The sequence below is a fragment of the Rattus rattus genome, chromosome 17 (assembly GCF_011064425.1).
Source record: "Rattus rattus isolate New Zealand chromosome 17, Rrattus_CSIRO_v1, whole genome shotgun sequence".
NCBI lineage: Eukaryota > Metazoa > Chordata > Mammalia > Rodentia > Muridae > Rattus > Rattus rattus.
Window position 1 is genome coordinate 16,108,323 of NC_046170.1, and position 24,584 is coordinate 16,132,906.

Below are 24,584 nucleotides of genomic sequence, written 5' to 3' on the forward strand. Positions count from 1 at the left end.
AGTCATCAGACAAAGTCCTAAAAGCCACCCGGCATGACACAGACACACACTATCCCATTAATAATCTTATTTCCTAAGCACACAGTCAACCTCAACACTGACACCCGTGCACACACTGCACTCACAAAGGCGGGGAAAATACCCCTGCAAATGGACAGTCACCAGTGGAAGGTGGCACAATGTAGAGACACACTGGTGGTGCCCACCCTCACCTGGTCACTCACACATCCAGAATAACTGACGACCACAGGTGCAGGATGGTCCCTGTAGTAACTTGGCTTGCAAACACACTTCCAAATAAGGACACCCCTCATGAGCTCAAAGCAGGTCCCAGCCATTCTGACACAGGGACACCAGAACACAGGTGTGCATGTTGACACAGATACCCAAAGAGACAGTCACTCATAAAGCCATGATTCTTTATGGAGCTGGACCTGGTGGCTAAGGAAGGCCTGTCCTCCTAGCACTCAGGAGGGTGAGACAAGAGGAGTTTGGAAGCTCAAAGCCTACTTGAGTTTCAGAGTGAACTTGGGCAACTCAGAGACTCTCTTTAAAAAAGAGACAAGTGATGGAGTCCAGTTTTAATCTCATCACTTGGGAGGCAGAAGCAAGCAGATATCTGGAGTTCCTGGCCAGCCTGGTCTATATAGTGAGTTCCAGGCCAACCAAGGGTATACTGGGGAACACCATCTCAAACAGCAAACAAACCTATACAGAAATCAAAGTCAAAAGTGAGGTGGGGGTGGATGTAGCCTAATGGTAAAGCACTACCCTGACCTAGCATGATTACAGGGGTTTGGTGCCCAAAGTCAAAACAAACAAACAAAAAAACCCAATGGAGCTTACACACATAGTCACCTACCTTAATGCTTTCATTATGTACACGGTAACGGAAGATGCTAATGGTCACATGTATCTGGATGCACACAGATACAGAGAGCCACGGGGAAAGGACACTCAGAGGTAGGGTAGTATGGAGAGCCCTGTCTGGACTGAAGCTCACTATGTATAGACCAGGTTGGCCTCAAATTCAGAAATCTGCCTGCCTCAGCCTCTTGAGTGCTGGGACTAAAGTCATCCAACACTATACCCAGCCTACTTTTTCTTTTAAGATTGGCTCTCTCTTGAACTGCTTCTGCCAGGCACAGAGGTGACAGGTTCTACAACCACCATGTCCAGCAACACTCACTCATTGAGCAGTTACTGTGGGACACACCTGAGACTCACATTTGAGCGGGGCTGGGCCTGAAGGATGCCATCCTCATAGTCACCCAGTTATTCTCGACAAACCCATACATACATCTGTGCGCACATAGACCTTCGATTAGACACAGTAAGCTTGACACACCCACCTACAATGTTGACATCCATACATAAACAAGTCCACGGGATTGGAATATATAGACTAATACACTAGTGGCACCACCCATGATGGCACACACCCCTAGACTTCCCTCCCCTTCCCCCCCCCCAGCTCCCCTCTTCCAACCCATTAACAGGTGTACATAGCAGACAAATGAGTTTGTGCAGACAGCCCACCTTGGTGTATACCCAGGACCACGCTGCACCTTGAACTGAAGTTCAGAGGAGTATCTGGAGTTCCCATCAGCCTTCAGCATAGTCCCCAACCCAGAAGCCACACCCCTCTCACTCACCTGCAGTCCTGGTCTCACATCCAGCCAACCTGTAAGTTTTGGGCTTTTGGCTGGGTAGGATCAGGAGCTCCTGTCTGTGAGTCATGTGTCGTCCCCCTCCACCACCACCCATGAAAGACCTGAATATCTGGGAAGCCCCTGAGGAGTTTAGGAGGGAAGGATGGGTATCTCAGAAGCCACGTAAGTATGGCAAAAGAAGTCTAGCTAACACCCCACCACCACCACCAACCAATGTGACCCTGTGGAGATTTCCACCTGTTTGGTCACTAATCCACCAATAATGAGCTGTTTCCAGGCCCTACCTACTCTTCCCTTCTGCCCAGCTGACTTACACACAGGCATTAAACAGTGAACACTGCGGACCACAGGGCACACAATACAGCAGACAGCTAGCCCGTCCACTACTCCTTCCCCTTGATGATAGAGCTAGCCCCATCTGGCTGGGACTGGCATTTCACCTCAACCTGACCTCTGGGACAAGAGCCAGCTGCTCAGAGAGAGCCTGGGGCAGGACCTACCTAGGTCATTCCCAAGCAGAACTTCCCGGCTGCGGTGTCCCTGCATCAGGACCTGGGGTTGGGGGATGGGAGGAGACAGTTTCCCACCATTACACTAAGGGACTTCAAAGTCAGACCTCCCGCCCAAGCACTCTAGGCCGACAGACACAGGGCGGAAAGTAGGCGATCAGCCCCCAGCTGCAGGAATTCAGGTCAGGACTGTGATCCTCACACACCAGGGGGCTTGGCTGCCAACAACCTCACGGAGCCGCACTGGGAAGAAGAGGGACAGACACACAGGGAGGGTACAGGCAGACCCAGACAGGCGACCCCCGCTGACAAAGGGCAGGCAAGAGCAGACAGACTCTGAGGGCGGGAAGCCCGCACCACGCCTGCTGACAAAGAGACAGGAGGGGGTGGGGCCTGGCGCCTCCGCCACGCCACGCCCCCCGCCAGACTCCCACAGGCAGGCTGTCCTGCTGGGAATACCCCTAACAGACACCTTCCCATTATATAAGGACAAAAATCAGAGTTCAGTAGAGGAAGTGAGCAAAGTGGACTAATAGAATAAAAGAGGGGTGTCTGCAAGATGCCCAGAGTGCCCCGTGTGCCTCATAATCATCTATTTTAGCCTTCAGGAACCCCCTAAAAACTGTTCTGAACTCGCAGCAGGGCCCTTCCGCAGGGGTACAGTGGTGGTCTGTGCAAAGCCCCTGTACCCAGCTCACCTTTCTCTGACCAGTCTAAACCTTTATTTCCTCAGGGCCCAGAGCTCCCAAGACAGGAAACCTGCCTTTCCCATGTAGGGCCTCTTAACCCGCGGCCAGAAAGAGGGGGCTGCTGGCCATGTAATAGGGCCCCCTGGAGGCAGGGAATGCGACCAGTTGCCCAGCCCTGGGCTGAGGAAGCAGAGTTAAGGGCTCTAGTAGTGCTTCCTGAGTCATGCGGGGGCTAGGGGCCCGGTTTGGGTCCGCAGGTTGGGTTGGACCTTAGAAGGAGCTGAACTTCTAGAGAACTTCTGGGGGGTGCTCTGGAACTGCACTGAGGTGCTAAAAGGGGTAGGGCCTAAGCTCTCAGGTGGTTGAGTTTAGAGGCAGATCTAGAAGGGCTGTCTTGTAGGAGGGCCATAGGGGATCCTGCCAGAGGCCTGAATTGAGGGCAAGCCCGTGGTGGTAGCCTGGTACTGCATAGGCTGGTGCTATCCACACAAGGAGTTTCACACAAGCGTAGCACATTTAGTGCTCCTGATCTGTTACGTGTGACCTCAGGAGATCCTTGAGGGTCACCTCCCTGTCTGAGGTGTCCTGAGCTCAGTTAAAGCAAAAAGTTAGCAGATGCTCCACCTCCCAGCCAAAGGTCTAGGGAACTTGTCCCCCTTGACCATTTAGAAGCCTTTAGAAGGGGCGCGTGCGTGCATGCCTGCGTGAGTGCGTCAGTGTGGCCCTCTTTCCCAGCTCACTGCTCCACTGGGAAGAGCAATGGTGGGTTCAGAAACAGTCAAACTAAGTTTAGGGACCATGGGAAGGCAGAAAAGTCTACATTGTATTGAAAGCCTTATTTATCTCAAGTTTGCCGGAGAAGCCCTGTTACATTGTGTTAAAGAAACTTGTTTACGGCTCAGTTGCCAGAACCTGGTGGCTACCAGACTTCTCAGAGTGATGGCTAGCAGTCTCCCCACTTTGTGTTCTTCTGGCCTTGGTCTTTCCAATTGACCAGTGAGGGGAATCTGTATCTCTTGGGACTGCTTTGGAGGATTTTATTTATTTTTACCTCAGTACACAGCCCTCATCAGGAATTCACTCTTTAGCTCTGGTTGGCCTGTAACTTGATACAGTGGTCCCAACCCTTAGGCTCCAGAGTGCCGAGATGTCAGCCGCGAATGCATCCCTTGAATAAAGTACCTGAATTGAGACAGGCACATTGTTGCCTCTGTTGCAGGGGCTGCCTTTTTTACACTTGTGCAAAATGTTTGATTTGTGCAGCTTCTCCTGGGTTTCCAAAAAGCCAGAATAACTGATGGCTGATTTTGTGAGTCAAAGGGGACCCTGGTTTCTCCATCATTCCACACACTCTCTGCCTCACTGGCCTACTTCCCACTCCAGTTATCCAAGAACTTGCCAAGGGTTTGGGGGAACATTCAACCTGTCGGTGAGTTTGGGCAGCTCAGACAAACCATCGACCGTTGAGTGGACCCCGAGGCCTGGAACTGCCACCCGTCTACCCCATCCCCACCTTGTAGACCTGGGGGAGCCCCAGGCACCATCCCCTGCCTCAGGCCACAGCAAAGGTCACAATTAACATTCATTGTTGTCGGTGGGTTGTGAGGAGAAGGCCAGACCCACCGGGGGATGAATGTCACTGTGGCTGGGCCAAACAACAGTCTGAGGGATGGGAAAGAGGACAGAACCCTTTAGATACCCCCTCTCCCAATTCTTCAGCCTGTCACTTGCTCCCCTTGGGGAAATGGGACTGGTATCTGGGACCTTGATGGGATGATTGGAATTGGGAAATAAACCCTGGAGGGTTGGGTGTTAGGGAGATCATAAAGTGGGGACTCTGAGAGGGTGGATGTCTGTCTGCTCAGGGATGTTCTGGAGTGGCCAACTGGTAGATGAACATGTGACAGATACACGGGCAGGTGGATGGATGAGCAGGATGAAGTCTGCCCTAGCCAGTGGTGGCTCCCAACCAAGCACGTTACTCTCGGAGCTCAGGCTGCAGCCTCCTTTGACAGGTGTCAGATAAGGGAGCTGGCGCCTGCTAGGATATGTCAGTGCAGCCTGCCCTCCTGTGCTTGAGGGTTCTTTCCCTCCTGCATACCTAGACCCCACCCTTGAGGCTTCTGAGCTAACTGAAGGGAGAAGCGTTGGAAACACCACTTTGTAAGGTCTCAAATCCAGGACAAATGGCTGAGGTGCCTATTCCCATATCAAAGCTGAAGCAGCTTTGCCATGCTCTCCCAGCATGCCTCAGTTCCTACCTGTTACAGGTCCTCCTGGCTGACACACCTTCCTCCTACCCTGAACTTCTCTACCAGGCTGGGCTTCCCCTTCCTTGGCTTCTCTGATATACAGCCCAAGCATTTTGGTTACGTACACCTTTTCTTCTTTTTTATTTCTTGTTCCCCTTTCCTTACATGGTGTGGCTCAGTCTGCTGGTCATGTCCACTCTGGAGTCTCCTAGGTGTCTGCCTCTGCCTATAATTGTACCTTTTAGCTACAAAAAGCCAAACCAAACTTTTCCTCTACCCACTAGGAACAGTCACTGTTTGTTTTCACCTGCAGGATTGAGGTGCATATTTTACATATCAAAGCAGCCCTGGCCTCCAGGTTCCCCCAGCATCCCTCAGTCCCTACCTGGCAAACTCTGCCTCCAACCTTGAACTTTCCAGCCCAACACTCCCCCTCCCCCCACCCCTTTATAATCCAGACATTCTGGTGTCTCTTTCTCTTCCTCTCCTGTTTTCTTCTATCTGTGCTCATGCCCTTTTTCTCTCCTTTTCTTCCTTCCTTCTTTCCTTTAATTCATATCTCAAGACTAAGTTCTCCAGGTCATGAAAGACCCTTAGTGAAACCTTAGAGACTCTGTTGTCATTTCCCTGCCCCCAGCCCCACTTCCAGGCTCAGGCCTCCTTCCTAGGTATTGGGATTGCTGCTTTGCTGATTTAACAAGAACTCAAGGCCACATGTCACCCCCACCTCCCACCCTCCCACCCCCCCACTCCCCACCCCCCGCCTTAGGGAAGACAGGAAAAAAAAAAGTAAACCACCTGTCAGTGTTTAGCCCTGGAGCAGAACTCTTAGCCATCCACTTACCTCGGCACCTACGTGCCAGCAGGGGTTGACCTCCCACAGGAAGGGGGGAGGAGACCTTGAGGAAGCTTGGGGGTTCAATCGCTCCAGTCTGCCTCTGGCTACCTTCAGCCCACACAAACACCATATACCCCCTGGGCAGGTGTGTAAGAAGCCCCCTGTGACAATGAGGACCCCCCCCAGCCTGCCTGCTCCACCCTTTCACACCCCCTCAAGGTAAAAGAAAAGCAGCCAGAGAAGGCTGATCTTCAGGGTAGGAGGGAAGTTGGAGCCTGGCTGGGTTTCTTCTCTGCTGCTCCTCTGGCCGGCCATGGGAACTTTTAATCTTTGGACAGATTACCTAGGTCTGGCAAGACTGGTTGGGGCTCTGCATGAGGAAGAGGAGCCTGATGTCAGGCTGGACCCCAAACCAGAGCCCAAGCCAAGCTCAGCAAGCCAGCAAGCCAGCAAGGAATCCTCAGCAGCTCCAGAACGCCTATGTTCATTCTGCAAACACAATGGCGAGTCTCGTGCGATCTATCAGTCCCATGTCCTGAAGGATGAGGCAGGGCGGGTGCTGTGTCCCATCTTGCGAGATTATGTGTGTCCCCAGTGTGGGGCCACTCAGGAGCACGCCCACACTCGACGCTTCTGCCCACTCACCGGCCAGGGCTATACTTCTGTCTACTGCTACACCACCCGGAATTCTGCAGGCAAAAAGCTGACCCGGCCTGACAAGGCAAAGACACAGAATGCTGGCCACCGCCTTGGAGGAGAAGCAGCAGCAGGTGTCTATGCGGGTGGTTAAGGATTGGGTGGAGAAGGGACCTACTCTAGGCTCTCAACTTTTTGGGGTATTTAAATGTGTTTGATGCCAGTGTCTTAGAAACTAAGGAACCCACACTGTAGAGCTGAGAGCATGGAGGGAAGTACACTTGCTTCGTTGCAAGGCATAGTAGAGATATTGTGGGGTATATGGTGATCTCTGATTCTACTTGAGGGTCAGTTGTAAAACTTGAGGAAAGCTTATAATTCTGAACCCTGACATCATTTGTTCATTTGCCAAGTAATATTTCATGTTTGCTTGCCACTGGGTGCTGGGTCAGTAGTGAAGAAGGTGGACAGGAGCATGGCTGTTAAGACAGTGCTGAATAGGGGCACACTTGGCTCAGATGAGGGGTCCCAGAAAGGCTTCCTGGAGGTGACTTCTAGCAGTCTGAATTCCTTCAGTTTGGGGGGTAAGGGGTGGGTAATGTGACTGGGTATGGGTCTGTGCTGTGGGGTAGATAAGTCATCGGATCTTTGGATGTCACTTTTGGGAGTTTGTAATTAGGGTATAGCATTTATGAGACCCAGAGTTTGCTTCTCTGTCAGTACCATAAAAAATAAGTTTGGGATGCCCGCAAGATGACTTGGTGAGTGAAGAGTCTGCCTCTAACCCAGAAGAACCAAGTTTGTTTTGAGATACTTGTGGTGGAAGGAGAGAACTGACTTCAAGTTCCCCTCTGACCTCCAAACACACAAAAGGGGGTGGAGGAGTGTGTGGGCATGGGACATAGGGCAAGGACTCATTGGAATTCTAGCGAATCATCAGATCTGGACCAAGGCATTGCAGAGCCCCAGGAAGGTGGCTGCCATGGGTCTCAAGGCCTATCTCCCAGCCAGCAGTAGGAGGGTGGGGGAGGCAGATCAGGGAGACTGCAGTAGGACCTTGTCAAAAACTTGATTGGTGGGTCTGTATTGTTAAGGTTAAGGGCCTCTCCATCTCCCCCAACAAATGTAGAGCCATGGTCTGGCCTAAGTACCTAAGATGAAAAGGTTTTAAAAGGTCTTATGTATGGGGTGTTTGCCTATGTCTGTGCCCATGAACTTCAGAAGAGGGTATAGGATCCCTGGAACTGGTTATAGATGGTTAAGAGCCACTATATGGGTACTAGGAATTGAACCCCAGTCCTCTGGAAGAGCAGCCACCACTCTTAACCACTGAGCCTTCAGCCCTATTAAGTTATCCATGCTTTAAGGCCAGGATCTCAAATGTGTCTGCAGCTGGGCAGTGGCACCCTAATGCAGGCTGGCTTGGTGTGTCCTGTTTCTTAAATCTTTAAAAGTTATCTTTCAGGGTTGGGATTTAGCTCAGTGGTAGGCGCTTGCCTAGGAAGCGCAAGGCCTGGGTTGGTCCCCAGCTCCGGAAAAAAAACCAAAAAAAAAAAAAAGATAGCTTTTTTTTTTTCTGGAGCTGGGGACCAGACAGGGCCCAAGCTTGCTAGGCAAGCTCTACCTGCAAAGCTAAATCCCCAACTAAAAGTTATCTTTCTTGTGTGTGTGTAGGTCGGTCTCTCTCTCTCTCTCTCTCTCACACACACACACACACACACACACACACAGAGATATAGCAGGAAATCAGTTCTTTCCTTCCACGGTGTGGGTCTTGGGGACAGTGGTCTGGATTGGCCACAAGCTCCCTCATATCCACTGAACCACATTACCAGTCCTTAAGAGATATACATAACTTTATTTCATGTGTGTAGATGTTTTGCTGGTATGCATGCATGAATGTATGGGCACCACCTGTGAAAAGCCCAGAAGCTGGTATGTGAAACCCTGGAACATGTGTCACTGCTGGTTGTGAGTGGCCTTTTGGGTGCTGGGAACCAATCATGGATCCTCTGTGTTCTTACCTGCTGGTTATCTTTTGTTTTCATCTTTCATTGTTCTTGAGACAACATTTCATTTGTAGCTCAGACTGCCCTGTATCACCTTGCACCGGATGGCAGGTGCTTGCATGCCTAATAGCTCTCTCTGCAGACCTTAGTTCTGTGAGGCCACAGGAGGAAAACCGAAAGTTTGTGGGTGGAGCACTGAAGGTGACTCAGAGGTAGTGAGCTGGCTGCCTCACCATGTTGGTTGGTGGCTGTGTGCTGCCTCCCGGAGTGGTCTGGAGCTCCCAGAGGGCTGGGGTGTTTCCAGTGGAACTCTATAGATTCTGCGAGTGAGGATCCCATTCTGCCAATGGGTTTTGTTGAACCAATCTCTTGGAGTCCTCTAAGTGGACCTGAATCTGCTTCTGTCTCCCTATTCTTGGAACAGACAGGAGCCACAGTGCCTGCCTTTTCAAGTTTTATGTTGTTGGTCTGATGCTGGGGATGGAACCCATGACCTTTTACAGCCTATGTATCCCTCTCAGTGAGGTCTGAGGGACTGGGCTCCCAAGCTGTCAATGAGGAGTCATAGGGATGACGGTCTCTAAATTCTGAAGCAACAGGAACACCGCCCTAGCATTTGAGGGTGCCCTTAGCTGCATACTGTCACAGCAGGCTGAGCACTGCCATTTGAGTGGAGGGGATGTAAGGCCCCTTGCAGCCAGGTGGGAACACCACCTTCGCTTGAGTAGCATTTCTATGCTTTTGCCCCAACTCTGGATCCCAATATGACCACCCTAGGTATGGCCACCAGGTGACAAAGCAGCCTGGGAGGCCCCAGGTGCCACCACGGGTACCTTGCTCAGCCACCTGAGCACTCAGCATTTCTCTCCTCTGCTTTCAACTTCCAGGTTCCAAAAGTGGCAGGAAGCCCCCTGGACCTTCACCCTCGGCCTGCTGTCCCTCCACTACGGCCTAGGAGCTTGGAGTGGGGAGGACCATGGTGGCACCGTTGCCAGGGGTCTGGACACAGGCATGCTGGAGACTGGACCTTGCTTAGGATTGAGGCTGGCCACAGTCTTGTCAGAGGTTACCTTCCCCCACCCTGGCCCTGCTTGTGTTGTTGCCTCAGTGTCTAATAAATGCTAAGAAGTGGAGCCTGTCCTGGGACAAGGTGGTATGAATCTGGTTGGCAGGGACACCTCTACTCCACAGGTCACTTCTTCACCCTGTCACCTCCCACCTGACAAACTGCCCTTTGAATCTTGGGTCCTGTAGTAACTCAATCAGGAGCAGGCACCCTTAGGGCAGCTGTGAGAGACTTAAAGTCCCAGCCACCCACTGCCTACTGATGTGCAAAACAGGGGCCTCTCCTTGCACTGACGGCACAGGACTTAAGGGGATGGAGAAACCAAATCAGTGTCCCTCTAGAGATGCCGCCACCATCTCCCATCTTGGGGGCTGTAGGCTGCCACAAAGGGCACTGCCGGCTCGACTGGGGATAGGGCTATACTTTGTGGCTCATTACACATTTGCCTCCTTCAGTTCTACTGTCCTGGGGGAAGCTGAACAAGGTACTTCCTGGGTTCATTAAACTGGCCTGAGGCTTTACCCTCAGCCTGCATTCTTGCTCCTGGCCTGGGAGCCAGGGAGGAGGGAGGCAGCAGGAGGAGGGCTCCTTAGTAGCCCAGAGCCTGTGAGTGGCACAGGGAAAGCAGCTCCTTGCAAAAGCCAGACCACCAACCAGAGTCTTTTTTTTTTTTTTTTTTTTTTTTTGGTTCTTTTTTTGGAGCTGGGGATCAGACAGGGCCTTGTGCTTCCCTAAAGGCAAGCGCTCTACCACCAACAGAGTCTTAAGTCCAGGAGCAGGGGCATGGGCTAGGTGGGGTTAGGGACAGCTGTTCCTCCAGCCAAGACCTAGTCTGTCTCCTAGCCTCCTCCACTGGGTTCCCCTAGGCGGAGGAGGCTGAGATACGGAGGCCTAAGCCAACCGAGGTGTGTATTTCTACAAATAGGATCCCCTCCGCCCCCTGCCCCATCCCACCCCACCTCTCCACTCCCTGCACAGCTAGGCATTGCCGTGTCCAGAGGCATGTGGGAGGTGAGGTGGGTGATCAGAGCTTACTCCTAGGCAGTAGACAGGGACCTCACTCTGCATAAGGACCTTGGCTGTAACAGCTAAGGAGGCTTTGTGCCCTGTAACCTATGTGTAGATGTGTTACCCCCACACACCGTCATTCTCTAGAGCTATGAGGAGCTCTAGAGAGCCCTGTGTTGTGGCAGCCCTGCTCTAGCAGGAGTGGTTCTGGCTAGCCCTACATGTAGCCTTCGCAGGCAACTGCAGGCCAGATGAGTTTAGAGAGGTCTATGGGCAGGACATAAGGACCAGGACGTCTCCACACAGCTACGGATCAGGCTCACAACTGCATCATTTATTCCCTGTCTTCCCACACTCACAGAAAGCATGGGGGAAGGACAGACAGAACAGAGGGCACGCTCCCCTCCAGAAACAAAGACAACTGCAGCTCAGCTCAGGAGCCTGGGTGCTCAAACCTGGATGAGCATCTGGGGTAGGGCCATGCTCTGTCAGATGACTTCCTAAAGCTCAGGCACCCTGTCCCATGGGAGTAGCCACCCTCAGCCTCCTGCCTATAAGCTATGGTAGGCTGACCCCCACAGGCTACAGCAGCTTACAAGTCCCTCCAGCCCTGATCCCCTCTAGCAAGGCTCCCTAACCCCTTAGTCAGGTAAGGCAGAGACTTGGTCTTCCTGCGCTTGAAGGCTTCCAGGTCCCGGTGAGTGCTCATAATCAGACGACTGTTGAAGAAACAGAAACAGGGTGGAACTAGCTGTGCCCTGCCACTGCACAGGACCCTGTCTCAGCCACACCTGCCAGGTGGCTCCTCACAGGTGTGTTGTAAATGGCAGGTGCAGTGAGGTAGGACAGAAACAGCCTGGGCTGGGGCTACACTACCCCCTCACCCACACCTGGAATGCCACCTCAGTTCCTACTCGATGTTGTACCCTCTGGTGACTTGAGTTGCCCTTACTTGAGACTGGAGAGCTCTACCACGAGGCCTCGCACCGTGTCTGTTGCGTCCTGCATCCTGTAGGGCTCCTGGGCCCAGGTTCCCACATGGGGTCTGTCAGGAAATGGGAAGGAAAGGGGTGGCTCAGGATGATCCAGCGTTCCTTGTGTTGAACACTCCCCACCCCATCCCGCCCTGAATATCCTAGCTCCAACCCCTGCCAGCATGGACTGCCACACCAGGGCTGCTGCCATAACCCTCCTTGACCCTCCCCAATAATGGGCACCACCTGTCCTCACCTGGCCCCTGGCCCTTCCCATTGTCTCTGCTCACACTGAATTCCTGATCATTCTTCAGTGCCTCTAAGGACTCTGGATTATTCTTTCCCAGTTTGTCTTGATAGTCAAATTTAACTCTGTGGACTGTCCCGTTCTCAACACTTGGTCATTTGACACTAATTTGCTCCTTAGGATCACTCAGGACAGTAAAGGGGGCATGCCACCGCATTTCCTCAAGGATGTGCAGCCTGGCTGTGCAGACTGGATAGGGCCCGTCAGCTCTGGTTAACAGCTGGCTTTATACTCGGGAGCCCCAGTTCTGCTACACAGGCCCCAGATACCTGATGGCGCTGCCCGTCTGGCCCTCAGGTTTCCTCAAGTGACACTCAGCCTCAGGTCATCAACTGACTCCAGGGCCCAATTTGGGGGCTCCTGTTTACCAACAGGAAGCTGAAATGTTCCTGAATAACAGTGGGTAACAGAGCTAACCTGCTTCTGGTACACTGAAGGAAGAAACTGAGCCACAGGGAGGGGCTGTGCTGACAACGGGCAGAAGGGATGCACATTACAGAGGGCAGAGGCTGGAGCAGGGAAAGGGAAAAAAAGAGGTCACACTGGCATCCCAGCCTCCTCCATGATTGCCTGACACAAACAGAAACTTGGCAGTAAATTAGAAGTCTGCAGAAACACTGTCAGGTTCGGGGGATGGGGGGCTCCAAGGGCCAGAGTTGATGGCAGCCTCAAGACTGTTTCTGACCACAGTTCCTCCTCCTGCTTGGACACCAGTTCATGTGACTCAGGAACACCCAGGCTCCTCCTCTTAGGACACCCATGTCCAAAGAGGCTAGAACAGTTCAAGGTGCTAGAGGGACTCAGCTCCCAAGGCCAGGCCCTTCCTTCTTTGGGTGTGAACCAAGGGCACCTGAGTTCCCTTGAGGGACATATGGTGCATGGTAGTTTGAAAGACAGGGCAAGCTCCCATTCTGGATTGAAGACTGGAAAGCCTACCTGGGCTGAGGTTTGGCCACCGCCTTTGGGGATCCTCCGATGGCATATGAGCTAGGGACAGGCCAGCCAGGGTCTGACATATTCCCTGAAGGAAAGCCCTGGAAGGAGTAGGTTCAGTATATGAATCACCCAGCCTGGCAGAGGGAAACATCCACAGCACCCAAGACTTCTCCTTAGCTGAACTTCTCTAAAAGCAGCATGATGCCAGCAAAGGGCTCCAGGCACAGCTGCTCTGCTGTCCTCTTCCTTGTCCTTGCAACAGGCCGATGTGCATTGTGGGATACACTAATGTGTTTTATCCTGATCACTATGGAAGTGTCTCAAAGTATTTTAAAGCTCCTGGAGCAAAGCTAGGTGCAATGGTGCCTTTAATTCCAGCACTTGTGAGGCAAAGGTAGGCAGATCTGTGAGTTCAAAGATAGTCTGATTTACACATGAGTTCTAGGACAGCCAAGACTATATAATGTACTGAGACCTTGAAAAAAAAAAAACAAAACAAGAAATAAGACCAGGCAAGGCAGTGCTCACCTGTAATTCTAGCAACTTGAGGGTCTGGAACAAGACTGATGCTTGTGAATTTGGGGACAGCCTCCTGTTTCAGGATACCCTGTGAGAGTCTCATCACTAAGTCTGAGATCCTGCCTCCTTTAAGACCCTAGAGCCAGGGCACACAGAACACTGGTGCCTGGGAGACTAGGAAAACACTGGGGGTTTGAGATCAGTGTGGCCTGCAAAGTGAGACCCAGGTGACAGCAGCTGAAAGGAGGTGATGTTGCCTGCCTAAGGCCTAAGTGTCCAATACGGGAAAAAGTCTGGCGTGGGAATTCCTGAAGAGACTGGCTAGACTGGTGGTATAGAACTGGGAGGATCATTTGAGCCCAGCCAGGGTAACCTTGCAAGACCCATGTAAAGTAAAATAAAATCTGGTGTTCAACATTTGCCTATCACACTACATTGCTTAGCTGTGGGGAGGAGAATCTCCCCTCAAAGGGACCACATCTCTACCAGGCCCATGGGGTACTGCCTTTGACAGAAGGGGCTATGGCACTGGAAGCCCTGGAAACCTCAGCCAAAACTCTAGGCGGGACCAAAGAATCTGTCTTTCCTCAAGTACTAGGGATAGAGCCCAGGGCCCCACTCATGCCACTCAGCCATGCCAGCTGCACGAGCTTCAAACCAACACACTGAAGTGTGTGGGGAAAAAGTTCCTGGTAGGAGAGCACTGTTCAAGTCAGACTGTCGCTGCAGGGCGACTTAACGGCACGTCTTTCTGAGACTGCGGTGTGGCTGGGTGTGAGGTCAGCAGGGACCCCTGTTCTGATCGAGGTGTCCCTATGTTGGGAGATGCAGCCTCTGCCATCTAGCTGGACGGTCTTCCTGAATTGCCTTCCCCTGGGAACACGCTCAGTGGCTAGGTCACCTGACTTGTTCAGGGATACCTGGTGTCAAAGCTAACAGCTCCCAGGCTGGTGCTGCCTGTTGAGTATGACACAGGCTGTGCTAGGTTCCTGTGGTCCTGAAAGGTTTATTTACAAAGATGGAATAGAACACAGGCCTCTCACAGTGCTAAGACAAATCACACTATGCTATACCTCAGGTCCACTGTCCTGGGAAATATAGTCCAGCAGTTCCCCAACAAGGATGGAAAAGTGTGTTTTTCCTTCGTCCTTTTGGTGCCGGGACAGAACACAGGGTCTTAAAGCACGGTTGCCTATTTCTTGGATTGAACACTAGGTAAAATTCTTTGCTTGCATTGAGGGGTTCTGTCTAATGAAAAGCTTCCCTCAGGGGAGGGAATGGGGGCTTATAACAGGAAACCGGGAAGGGGAATAACCTTTGAAATGTAAGTAAAGAAATATATCTAATAAAAATTTAAAAAAAGAAAAGCTCCCCTCAAAGAGTCAAAATGGACTAATAGGTATCTCAGCGGCAGGTTGTGGCGCAGTGTGAAATTTTGGCTCTTTGGGAGAATGCTCTCATAGCCACCCACTCCCTATCCCAAGGCAGAGGAGCTTTAGACTCCGGGAGGCATAGGTGCACCAGGCTCTACCTTGCCCAAAGCTGCTGTGGTCCCCCCAACCCCCTCCTCAGACACCTATGTTGTGTAAACAGTGTCAGACACATTAGCCCCATCTTGCTACCTAATGGTGCCAGGGTGCTGTTGAGTACAGAGCTCTTACCTGCTCCATGTTGGTGGCATCCAGGGCATCCTGTATCTGGCTGTCAGGCAGGAAGTCTAGTTCCATTGCAGAGGACTCCTGCCATGCAGCCTGGTCTCTGGGACTGGGAGCTGGCTGCTGCTTCCCTGCTGGGTGTACAGGAATGTCTGGGCTGCTGTGACAGGCCTTGGTGCTCTGGGGAGGGTCACTAGCTAGACAAGTGTGCTCTAGCTGAGAGGGGGTATGAGGGTACAGACTGAGGCCCTCCAAGTCTTGATCATAAGTTAGGCCACTTAACTCCACCACCTTTTCATCCATGGGCTGTGCTGGCAAAGGCAGCATTCCTATATCCCCTGGCAGCTGTCCATCAGAGCCAGGGTCCTTGGTCTTGACGGCAGGACCCATTTCCTGGGCTATATGGCTGGAATCTCCAGCTCCCACCATGGGCTCTTGTTTCACAGGAACTGCAGTCTCAGTGACGTTTGCCAGGGTGTCATCACCAGGGGACTTCTCTTTCCATCTGGTCTCCTTGCTGCCTGCTGGGGTCTCCTCAGCAAGAGTCCCACTGCAGCCTCCATCAGGGATCTGCCCATCCGGAGAGCCCAGCAGGCTGCCCACCTCTAGTGCACTGTGTTGCAGCACAGAGGGATCTAAGCTCACTTCTGTAATGACGCTGTCCATAAGAGAGGCACCCGCTGGGCTACCGAGGCTGGGTGCTGCAGCTGTGCTGTGAAGAATGTGTGTGGGGACAGAGAGGTCTTGAGCCACAGACCAGGTCTCTAGGCATGGTATGGTAGGATCTGAGGCAGGAACTAATGCTGAAGTGTAGAGGATGTCCTCTCCTTCCTGGGGTTCCCCAGAATGCTGGGCCTCTGCTTCCCCTCCTTGGGTACCTCCTTCCTGTGGGGTGCTGCTATCTGCCTCCCTGCCTTCAGCAGCAGCAGCCGACAGGGGTCTTCCCCGGCTACTACTGTCTTGAACTGTGGCCATCTCAAAACCATTGTTCTCCAAGCTTCCAGTATCTAGTGAGCTGGTCCTCTCCTTTGAGAGGGTACCATCTGGCTGTGTCTGGTCTTCTGGTCTTCTGGCATCATGGAGAGGGAACCTCAGGGACTCTCTCTGTGGCTGGCTGGCTGCTTCTAGGGCACCTAGCTCTGGCGTTGTTTCCTGTGGAAATAGAAGATTCAGCCCTGGACGTAGATAAGCAAGCACTCTGAAGAACATTTCCAGTTGAGGACCCTGTCCTCAAGATCAGATAGTTGTACCCACCACTGGGTACCACAGGGCTGTGGAAGCTGCTCTAGGCAGAGCTTTGTGCTAAGGCAGGAGGACAGGAGGTACCCACGCCCCTCCTTTTATGGGAACCTCCCTGCCAGCACCAAGCACTCAGAATCTCAGAGTATAACATTCCAGGTGGTAGGCTGTGGGGTGACTCCATGATAGGGCGTTTGCCTAGCTGCACAAGGCCCTGAGTTCTATACCCACGCCAGAGTCGGTGAAGGGTTAAAGGCTCTGCTACCCAATGGTACACCTCATCAGCTTACTGTGTTATCTATGTGTTTGTGTAAGTATGTATGTGCGCATGCTGGTACACACACATATGTGCCATGGTGTACATATGGAGGTCAGAGGACAACTTGTGGGAGTCTCTCCTCCTAGGAGAGTCCTCAGATTGTCAGATCTGGTGACATGTGCCTTTACCAGCTAATCCATCTTGCCAGCTGCTTGTCCACTTACAGACGTACCAGAGCCAGTGAGATGGCTCGATGGTATAGGTGGCACTTTGTCAAGCCTAATGGCCTGAGTTTGATCCTTGGAATCCAGCTGGTGAAGAGAACAGACTACACAGAGTTGCTTTCTTCCACATGCACCACACACACACACACACACACACACACACACACACACACACACACACACACGTTTTATTTTATGTGTATGATACAGGGATTTTCCCTGCACCTCTGTATGTGCACCACTTTCATATCTGGTGCCCTGGAGGTCAAAGAGGGCATCACATCCTCTGGAACCAGAGTTACAGATCATTGTGAGCTATCATGCAGGTGCTGGGAATTGAATCTAGATTCTCTGGAAAAGCAGCCAGTGCTTTTAACTGGTGAACCATCTTTCTAGCCCTCATATTTTTTTAAAAGGCTCCTGACTTGCACAGAAGCCCCAAGAAGCAGAGGAGGCTCTGGGAGCAGGGCCTTCCTTTCTGAATTGACTATTTCCATGCAAACTGCATGCACGGTGCCCTCGGTGATCTTAGATGTGATGGTTGGCAAGTAGTACACCCCAGACAGATAGCTGGAGAACTCCAGGAAGACCAAGGTCGATCAGCAGGAGCAGCCAACCTAGGGAAGGCTCTTACCTGGCTTGTGGTGCAGCTCTCTGGATCCTCTTCCCATGCCTTGGTTTTTCTAGTTTCTGTCTTCCTTGGTTTGGCAAACTGAGGAACAAACCTCCCCACTGAGCTCTGTAAAAAGGACATAAGAACAGAGCAATGATATGAAAGGACAGGGTCTCAGAAAGAGCAGCCTAGGGATGGGACTTCCCTGCCTGCTAGGAAGCATTTCCCTCTCAGGTACAGACCAAACTGGCCCTTATTTTTGCTTTTTCTTCAGACTAGATCTATCTATGTAGCTCTGGCTGTCTTGGAGCTCACTATGTAGACCAGGCTGCCTCTACCTCCTGAATGCTGGGACTAAAGGTATGTGTCACCATGCTCAGCTCTTGCTTACTTTAAGGTTTCCAACCACCCCTGGATTTATGGTTTTGAAATGAGATTTCATATAGCTTAGGCTGGCCTTGATCTCGATGTATAGCTGAAGTTGACTTTGAATTCCTTCTACTTCTGGTCCTCCTATACTCATCTCTGAAGTACTAGAATTACAGGTAAGGTAACATCACACCTGGTTTATGCAGCCTTGGGGTTAGACCCAGGTCTTCATTGCATGTTAGGGCGAGCATTCCACCAATTGAGCTACATCCCAACTGTACATCCCTTACGTACATCTCCAACCTTACCCTGTTTCATTCATTCATTCACTATTGATTGATTGATTGATTGGGTTTTTTTGAGACAAAGGTTTCTCTGTGTAGCCCTGGCTGGCCTAGAACTAGCAGTTCTGTAGACCAGGTTGTCCTCGAACTCACAGAGATCCTCTTGCCTCTCTTCTTGCTGAGTGCTGACATTAAAGATATATACCCCCACCGCCTAGCTCCTCCAGACTAGTCTAGAATTCACTGTTTAGTCAAGGCTGGCCTTGAACTCAAGAGGTTCACCTGCCTCTGTTTCTCAAATTCTTGTAGGCTCACAGACAACTGTTATCTTTTTTTTTTTTTTTTAAGATTTATTTATTCATTTATTATATATAAGTGCACTGTAGCTGTCTTCAGATACACCAGAAGAGGGCATCGGATCTCTTTACAGATGGTTGTGAGCCACCATGTGGTTGCTGGGAATTGAACTCAGGACCTCTGGAAGAGCAGTCGGGTGCTCTTAACCGCTGAGCCATCTCTCCAGCCCGACAACTGTTATCTTTATTCCTTCATGTCACTGCGGCCCTGTGGGCAATAAGGTGCTACTGGCCATGAACAGGATATAGAACTTAAAACAGGAGGCTCACCTGGGAAGGAGGCAGGGGGACCAGCTCTTTTGGTGATCCTGGGAGGTCAGAGGCAGCTCCTGTGTCCTCCACTGGGCAGCTGAGTGGAAAGAAGCAGAGAAGGACTGAAGTCCTTCCAGATATCATTTATATAGCAAGACAGAGGGAGGTCAGGGGTGCAGCTCCAGCAGGGGAGGAACATAGTATGTGAGGCTCTGAGCTCTATCCCCAACACGCACGCGCACACATATGCACACACACACACACACACACACACACATGTACCACAGCACACCCATGCATACCTTCTCTCTCTCACACTCAAAGGATAAAGAGGGATAAGAACCTAGATGAAAAGTGACTCTGAATCTTCAAGGGAGGCCCTGAGAGTCCTTTCACATCAATTCCTTGTTCTCTCCCATGGGGCTGAGGATAGAACCCAGGGCCCGGCACCTGCTTGGCAAGTGCTTTACCACTAGGCTCCAGATTACCTGCTTTGAAAGGGTGAGATTTACAAAGACACAAGAGCAATATACAAAGCACAATATTAACAATTAAAAAAAATCTGAGAAGATAGCTCAGTGGGTAAAAGCCCTTGTCAGACATGTGTAAGGCCTGAATAAACACTGGGGGAGAGGTGCAGCCACCTGTAATCCCAGCACCCCTATGAGGAGATATAAGGAGGAAAAGGCAGGAGAACCCCTGAAAGCTTGTGAGCAGCTGGTCTGTGCATAACCTGCCTCAAGCCAGCAAAGTAGGACCGACAGACACCCTAGGTTATGTGTCTGACCTCCTTTCACATCCATACACACTAAAAAAGAAGGGAAGGAAAGGAGGGAGGGAGGGAGGAAAAAGAAAGAAAATCTTAACCAGGCACGGTGGTGTATACTTCTAACCCCAATAAGAAGGCAGAGGCAGGCAGATCTCTGTGAGTTCAAAGCCTACGTAGTCTACACAGCAAGTTCCAGGCTAGCCAGGGTGAAATCAGACAGACACACATGCAGAGCAGCTGTGGGGAGTGAGCACGTGCCTTGGTACCTATAATTCAGTAAATGTGATCACTTAGGCCACAATATCTTCCCCAAAGATGTCAGCCACCAGTCATTTTGTTTCTCCTAGTTCACTTTCCTTCCTTCCTTCCTTCCTTCCTTCCTTCCTTCCTTCCTTCCTTTTGGTGATAAGGTCTCACTATGTAACACAGCTGGCCTCAGACTAACAGATATTTGCCTCAGCTTCCCAGGGGATTAAAGGCATATGTCATTATGACTGGCCTGATTTTCTTATACATGTGTGTACATATGTGTGCACACATGCATGTAGAATCCAAAGGACAACCTAAGGTGTCATCCTCAAAATATCTTGAGATAGTTTCTCACTGGCCTGGAGCTCATCAATTAGGCTGGACTGCTGGCACTGAGGCCCAGGGACCCAGCTGTCCTAGCCCCAGCCTTGGAATTACAGGAGCACACCACACCACCACTGAGACTTTTCCCATGGGCTCTGGAGATGGAACTCAGGTCTTTGCACAAGTTCCTTACCACCTGAACTATCTTCCCAACTTCTTCCAGTAGTGTGGTTGAGACTGAGATGGAATTGATGTTATCTGTGACCTTTCTCCAGTGAAAAGAACCATGAGATAAAGACCTGAGCCAAGGCCCCAGAAAGGGTTGCAGTGGTGGCTGGTCATCTCGGACCACTTGTCTTTCCCTTGGGCTTGCTCTGAATGACTGAGGAGGGACGAGCCTGCTGGAGAGTTCTGAGCTACCTACCTGGAAGCTGCCGGTTGTGGTTCCTCCCCAGCTGGCTCTACAGAAGGAGCAGGTTCTGAGCTGTCTTCTGACTCTCTGGAGTGGTGTGAATGGACCGTCATGGAACTCTGGGGCTTCCACGGGGATCTCTCAGCCGTGGGTTCTTAGAAGGCTTTGAGGGATGGAGGCTGTCTCCTGGTTTAGAGAGGGAAGTAAGGGGCAGGGACTCAATCAGGCTTAGCATAGCTGTCAGCATAGCAGAACAGGACCACAGCTGGACTAGGTGAGTGGGTCTATGATGAGGGCAAGAAGGCCAGTTCTGATGCTCACCGTGGTGGGAAGATGGGAGAGAGCCCCACTCAAGATGCAGGGCCCATTTCCTCATATGGCCATACAATTAGATTTTTTTTTTCTTTTCTGTTAAGATGGGCTCTTACCCTGTAGCCCAGAGTGGCTATGAACTTTCCATCCTGCTGCCTCAGCCTCCAAAATACAAGAAGGACAGGTGACCTGCATTTTGGAAGCTAATTGAAGGACTTTGTATGAACATAGTATAATTTTTAGGGGGTCACTCAGCTTATTGTTTGAGACAGAGATTCTCACCGGGCCCTGAAATTTTATCAAGAAGGCTAGGCTGGCTAAATGCCAGCAACCCAGGAAATGTTCTGTCTCTGCCTCCCCAGTGTTGGGATTCCAAGTGTGCCAGCTCCCATGTGCTTCAGCAACAGAGCCAGTGCCCTGGCTTGATCCATAGTTTGGCTATGACTGAGATAGAATAGGTTATATATTTTTATTTTACTTTATGTGAATGGGTATTTCATCTACATGCATGTCTGTGTCCAAGTGTGGAACCTGCAGGGGCCAGAAGAGAACATCTTCTGGAATTACAGACACTTGTGAACCATATGTGGGAAATGGAGATTGAACCCAGGTCCTCTGGAAGAACAGAGCATCCTCCAGTCCTGAGATCGAATCTTGAAGCAGTTTAACTCCAAGCCACATGGGACAAGTGGGACCAAGCCATCTTTCCCCTGGGAGACGTATGGCAGCTGGAGCCATGGACGTGGTCCCCATGAGCCTCTACTTCTTATCATGGCTTTCCTTTTCACATTAAAGTGGTTCTGCTAGTTTCTGAGGCATTAGTCATCTCCTATCTCCCTACAACTGAGCTGCATGTGAAGAGAGTTTGTTCTTTTTTTTTTTTTTTTTTTTTTTTTTTTCCGGAGCTGGGGACCAACCCAGGGCCTTGCACTTCCTAGGCAAGCGCTCTACCACTGAGCTAAATCCCCAACCCCGAGAGTTTGTTCTTTTGTGTCTTCCTCTGTTTTGATAGAGGAATGTACAGAACCACGCTGATGTTCAGTGATCCAAAGTGATAATGAAACACACAGAAGCGGTGTGGTGGTGCACGCCCTCAGTTCCAGCACCTGGGAAACTGAGGTAGAGAGATTTCAAGTATGAGACTAGCCTGGATTACATGAGATCCTGTTTTAAAAAACTAAGCTTCTAGAACATATCCTCATCAGGCATAGACAATGAAACCTGGAGTCCACAAGCTGCCCTAGACAACTGCAGAGTATGTCTTAGAAAAAGTAGGACCAAAGGTATAGGAGGCCTCATGGTCTCTTATGTCTTGTCAGCTCTTCCCTGTCACTCAGTGAAACAGGAGTTGTCCTTACTGTCCTTGGCAGCCTAAAACTACTTATGAAATATTTTCTTCCTTCCCTTTAAGGAATGATTCCCTTGCCTCATCCTTTCAAAGTAGCTATGATTACAGGCATATGCTACCACACCCAGTATTACGTGTGTCATGTGTAGACATAAATAAAATTCTCCCTGCCAGTACTGGAGAATGAATGTATAGGACATCACACAACTAGGTGTGTATGTGTACACACACACACACACACACACACACACATACACACACACACACACTCGCCTTTTGCCCCCAGCTCAGTATTGAAGGTTGAATGCAGGGCCTCACATAGGCTAGGTAGGCAAGAGTCTACCAAGGAGCTACTTCTTTTTACATTCTTGAGGTAGGGTCTTACACAGTTGCCTAGGCTGACTTTGCATTCGCTCTGTAGCCCAGGCAAGATTTAGCTTTCAGTCTCTTTCTTTATAGAGTGTAGGCCTGTGCCACCAGCCCTGGCTTGAATATCCATTTTCTGAAGGAAGGATACTCACTTACACAGATGCCATCAATCATGGCTGGGCTCTCAGACCCAGCCCCATTCTAAGCCTGTGTTCAGTGAACACAGCAAATGCACATTCCGATAAGTTACACACACACTCTAAGATCTGGTGTGTTATGAAGAGACTTAGAGGCAAAGTGCTTCCATTATGCCATCCTTCCTCATGTCCTCAGACAAGGTCAGGTTCTGTAGCCCAGGCTGGCCCTGAGCTGGTAACTCTTTTTACTTCAGTTTGCCAAGTACAGGGATGATGAGGACACCATCACATACAACCTGTGGTGACATTTTCCAGGCAAGAAAGCTGTGGCTAAGCAACCAAGAACAAGATCTGGGGGCTGGGGATTTAGCTCAGTGGTAGAGCGCTTACCTAGGAAGCGCAAGGCCCTGGGTTCGGTCCCCAGCTCTGAAAAAAAAGAACCAAAAAAAAAAAAGAACAAGATCTGGTTCAATTCCAGAGCCTACACATTCAAGAGTCCTTTACACATTCATAGAGTACCTACTGCATCTTGGGCTTCTTCCAGACAAGTAGAACAAAATAGAAAAACAATACACAATACAAATGTAAGAGCCAGGGATGGTGGCATCCATCTGTGACCCAGCTCTGGAGGGCTGGAAAAAGGCAAATCCCTGGAGCACGACGGCCCAACTGGTGAGCTCTGGGGCAGTGAGAGAGACCCTGACTCAGAAAATAAAGTGGAGAGTGACTGAGGAAGACACCTGACATTGCTCTGGCCTCTGTATACATAGTCACCCATAAATGACATGTACTATACCTACATGCACGTATGCATAGGCACACCCATAATGCACATGCACTATACCTGCATGCACAGACATGAACACAGAACCACACAACAGTGCTAGGATGGAACTAAAGACCCTGACATGTTAAAGTGTTCTGCTGCTAAGCTATGTCCCAGTCCTCCAGTTCTTTCTTTTCTGCTCCTCTGGTGCTGTGCACTTGCTGAGCTGTTTCATAACATACGTTGACCTCACTAAGATCCTGCAGGTGTCTAGTGCTCCTGGGTCTCCATCTTCTGCCCACACTGATGCCAGGCCCCCCTCCCATAGGTGCCTGCTCTAAACAGCACTGTGGCCCAGGACGTTCTTGAGGATGTCTATGCTTCTGCCTCTCACTCTGCCACAAAAGGCAAAATAGTAGCCTTGCTCAGTTGGTTGCCTGAGATTGATTCAATGGACATTTGTACCAAAGCATCCACAGCCGTCAACAGTACTTTCTATGACCCGTCCCTCACAGGACTGATTCAAATCAAGTAAGGCAGAACCTCATGTTCCACACCAAAAACTGGAGATGAAGGAAGCAAAGGGCCACCTTCTTCCTACTTGTCCGACCCATGGGGGGGAGGAGACACAGAAAAAGGTCCCTAGGGATGCAGTCCAAGGCCAAGAGAGGTGACCTGCCATGGTCCTCATGCCATGATCCCAGCTGTCCTCAGTTTTTTCCTTGAAAGTCAGAGAAATTTCTGTGCCTCCAAGTGACCTGGGCACTCTGCATAAAACAAGTATGAGCTGTTAATCACTTTTGTCTCACCAAGGGAAAAATGAGTACAATTCTTAATTCCTCCCTCATGGCCAGGGATGGTGACATACCAGAGGTAAGCGAGGTCTGCAGAGTCTGCATATTGAGCACCAGTGAGCTACACAGTAAGATCTTGCCTCAGAAATAATGAATGAATGAATGTATGTTTAGCCACCCCCAAGGAAAGACAGTGCTTTTAAGTTTCAGATACCTTACCTTAGTAACAGGGAAGCTGCAGTACTTCATGGAAGACTGGATGTTTCAAAGCCACTGCGATCAACAGGCCTATAATTCTAGTACAAGCGCTCATATAGACTACACTACATAAATAGTAGTAGTAGTAGTAGTAGTAGTAGTAGTAGTAGTAGTAATAATAGTAATAATAATAATAATAATAATAATAATAACAATAATAATAATAAACAGACAAACCA

General features: G+C 50.5%; 2 protein-coding genes across 3 annotated transcripts; one reads left to right on the forward strand and one right to left on the reverse strand.

Annotated features, from left to right (window-relative positions):
• The first annotated feature begins 1,511 nt into the window (after positions 1-1,511).
• Positions 1,512-9,744, forward strand: Nanos3 (nanos C2HC-type zinc finger 3). 2 transcript variants are annotated; one of them, XR_004386109.1, is made up of 2 exons: positions 1,512-1,686; positions 9,494-9,589. XR_004386109.1 is itself a non-coding variant. In XM_032888056.1 (2 exons), the coding sequence occupies exons 1-2, from the start codon at positions 6,275-6,277 to the stop codon at positions 9,559-9,561; spliced, it is 525 nt and encodes a 174-aa protein (XP_032743947.1). In that variant the 5' UTR covers positions 6,064-6,274; the 3' UTR covers positions 9,562-9,744. The 2 variants fall into 2 exon arrangements, 1 of the variants encoding a protein (XP_032743947.1); XM_032888056.1 differs by lacking the exon at positions 1,512-1,686 and adding an exon at positions 6,064-6,731 and having other exon boundaries at positions 9,494-9,744.
• A 1,243-nt stretch (positions 9,745-10,987) lies between these two features.
• Positions 10,988-21,602, reverse strand: C17H19orf57 (chromosome 17 C19orf57 homolog). Its single transcript, XM_032887435.1, is given in 8 exon segments — positions 10,988-11,399; positions 11,633-11,725; positions 12,898-12,995; positions 15,078-16,223; positions 17,428-17,532; positions 18,686-18,764; positions 20,434-20,546; positions 20,549-21,602. Coding segments are annotated over 8 exon segments (2,010 nt in total). The 5' UTR covers positions 20,798-21,602; the 3' UTR covers positions 10,988-11,272.
• Positions 21,603-24,584: the final 2,982 nt, after the last annotated feature.

Bases quoted from the DNA above. Each gene is read 5' to 3' on its own strand.
- Nanos3 (XM_032888056.1), top strand. From the start codon at position 6,275: ATGGGAACTTTTAATCTTTGGACAGATTACCTAGGTCTGGCAAGACTG. The intron at 6,732-9,493 runs GTGTCTATGCGG...TTCAACTTCCAG, and splicing joins TGGAGGAGAAGCAGCAGCAG to GTTCCAAAAGTGGCAGGAAG.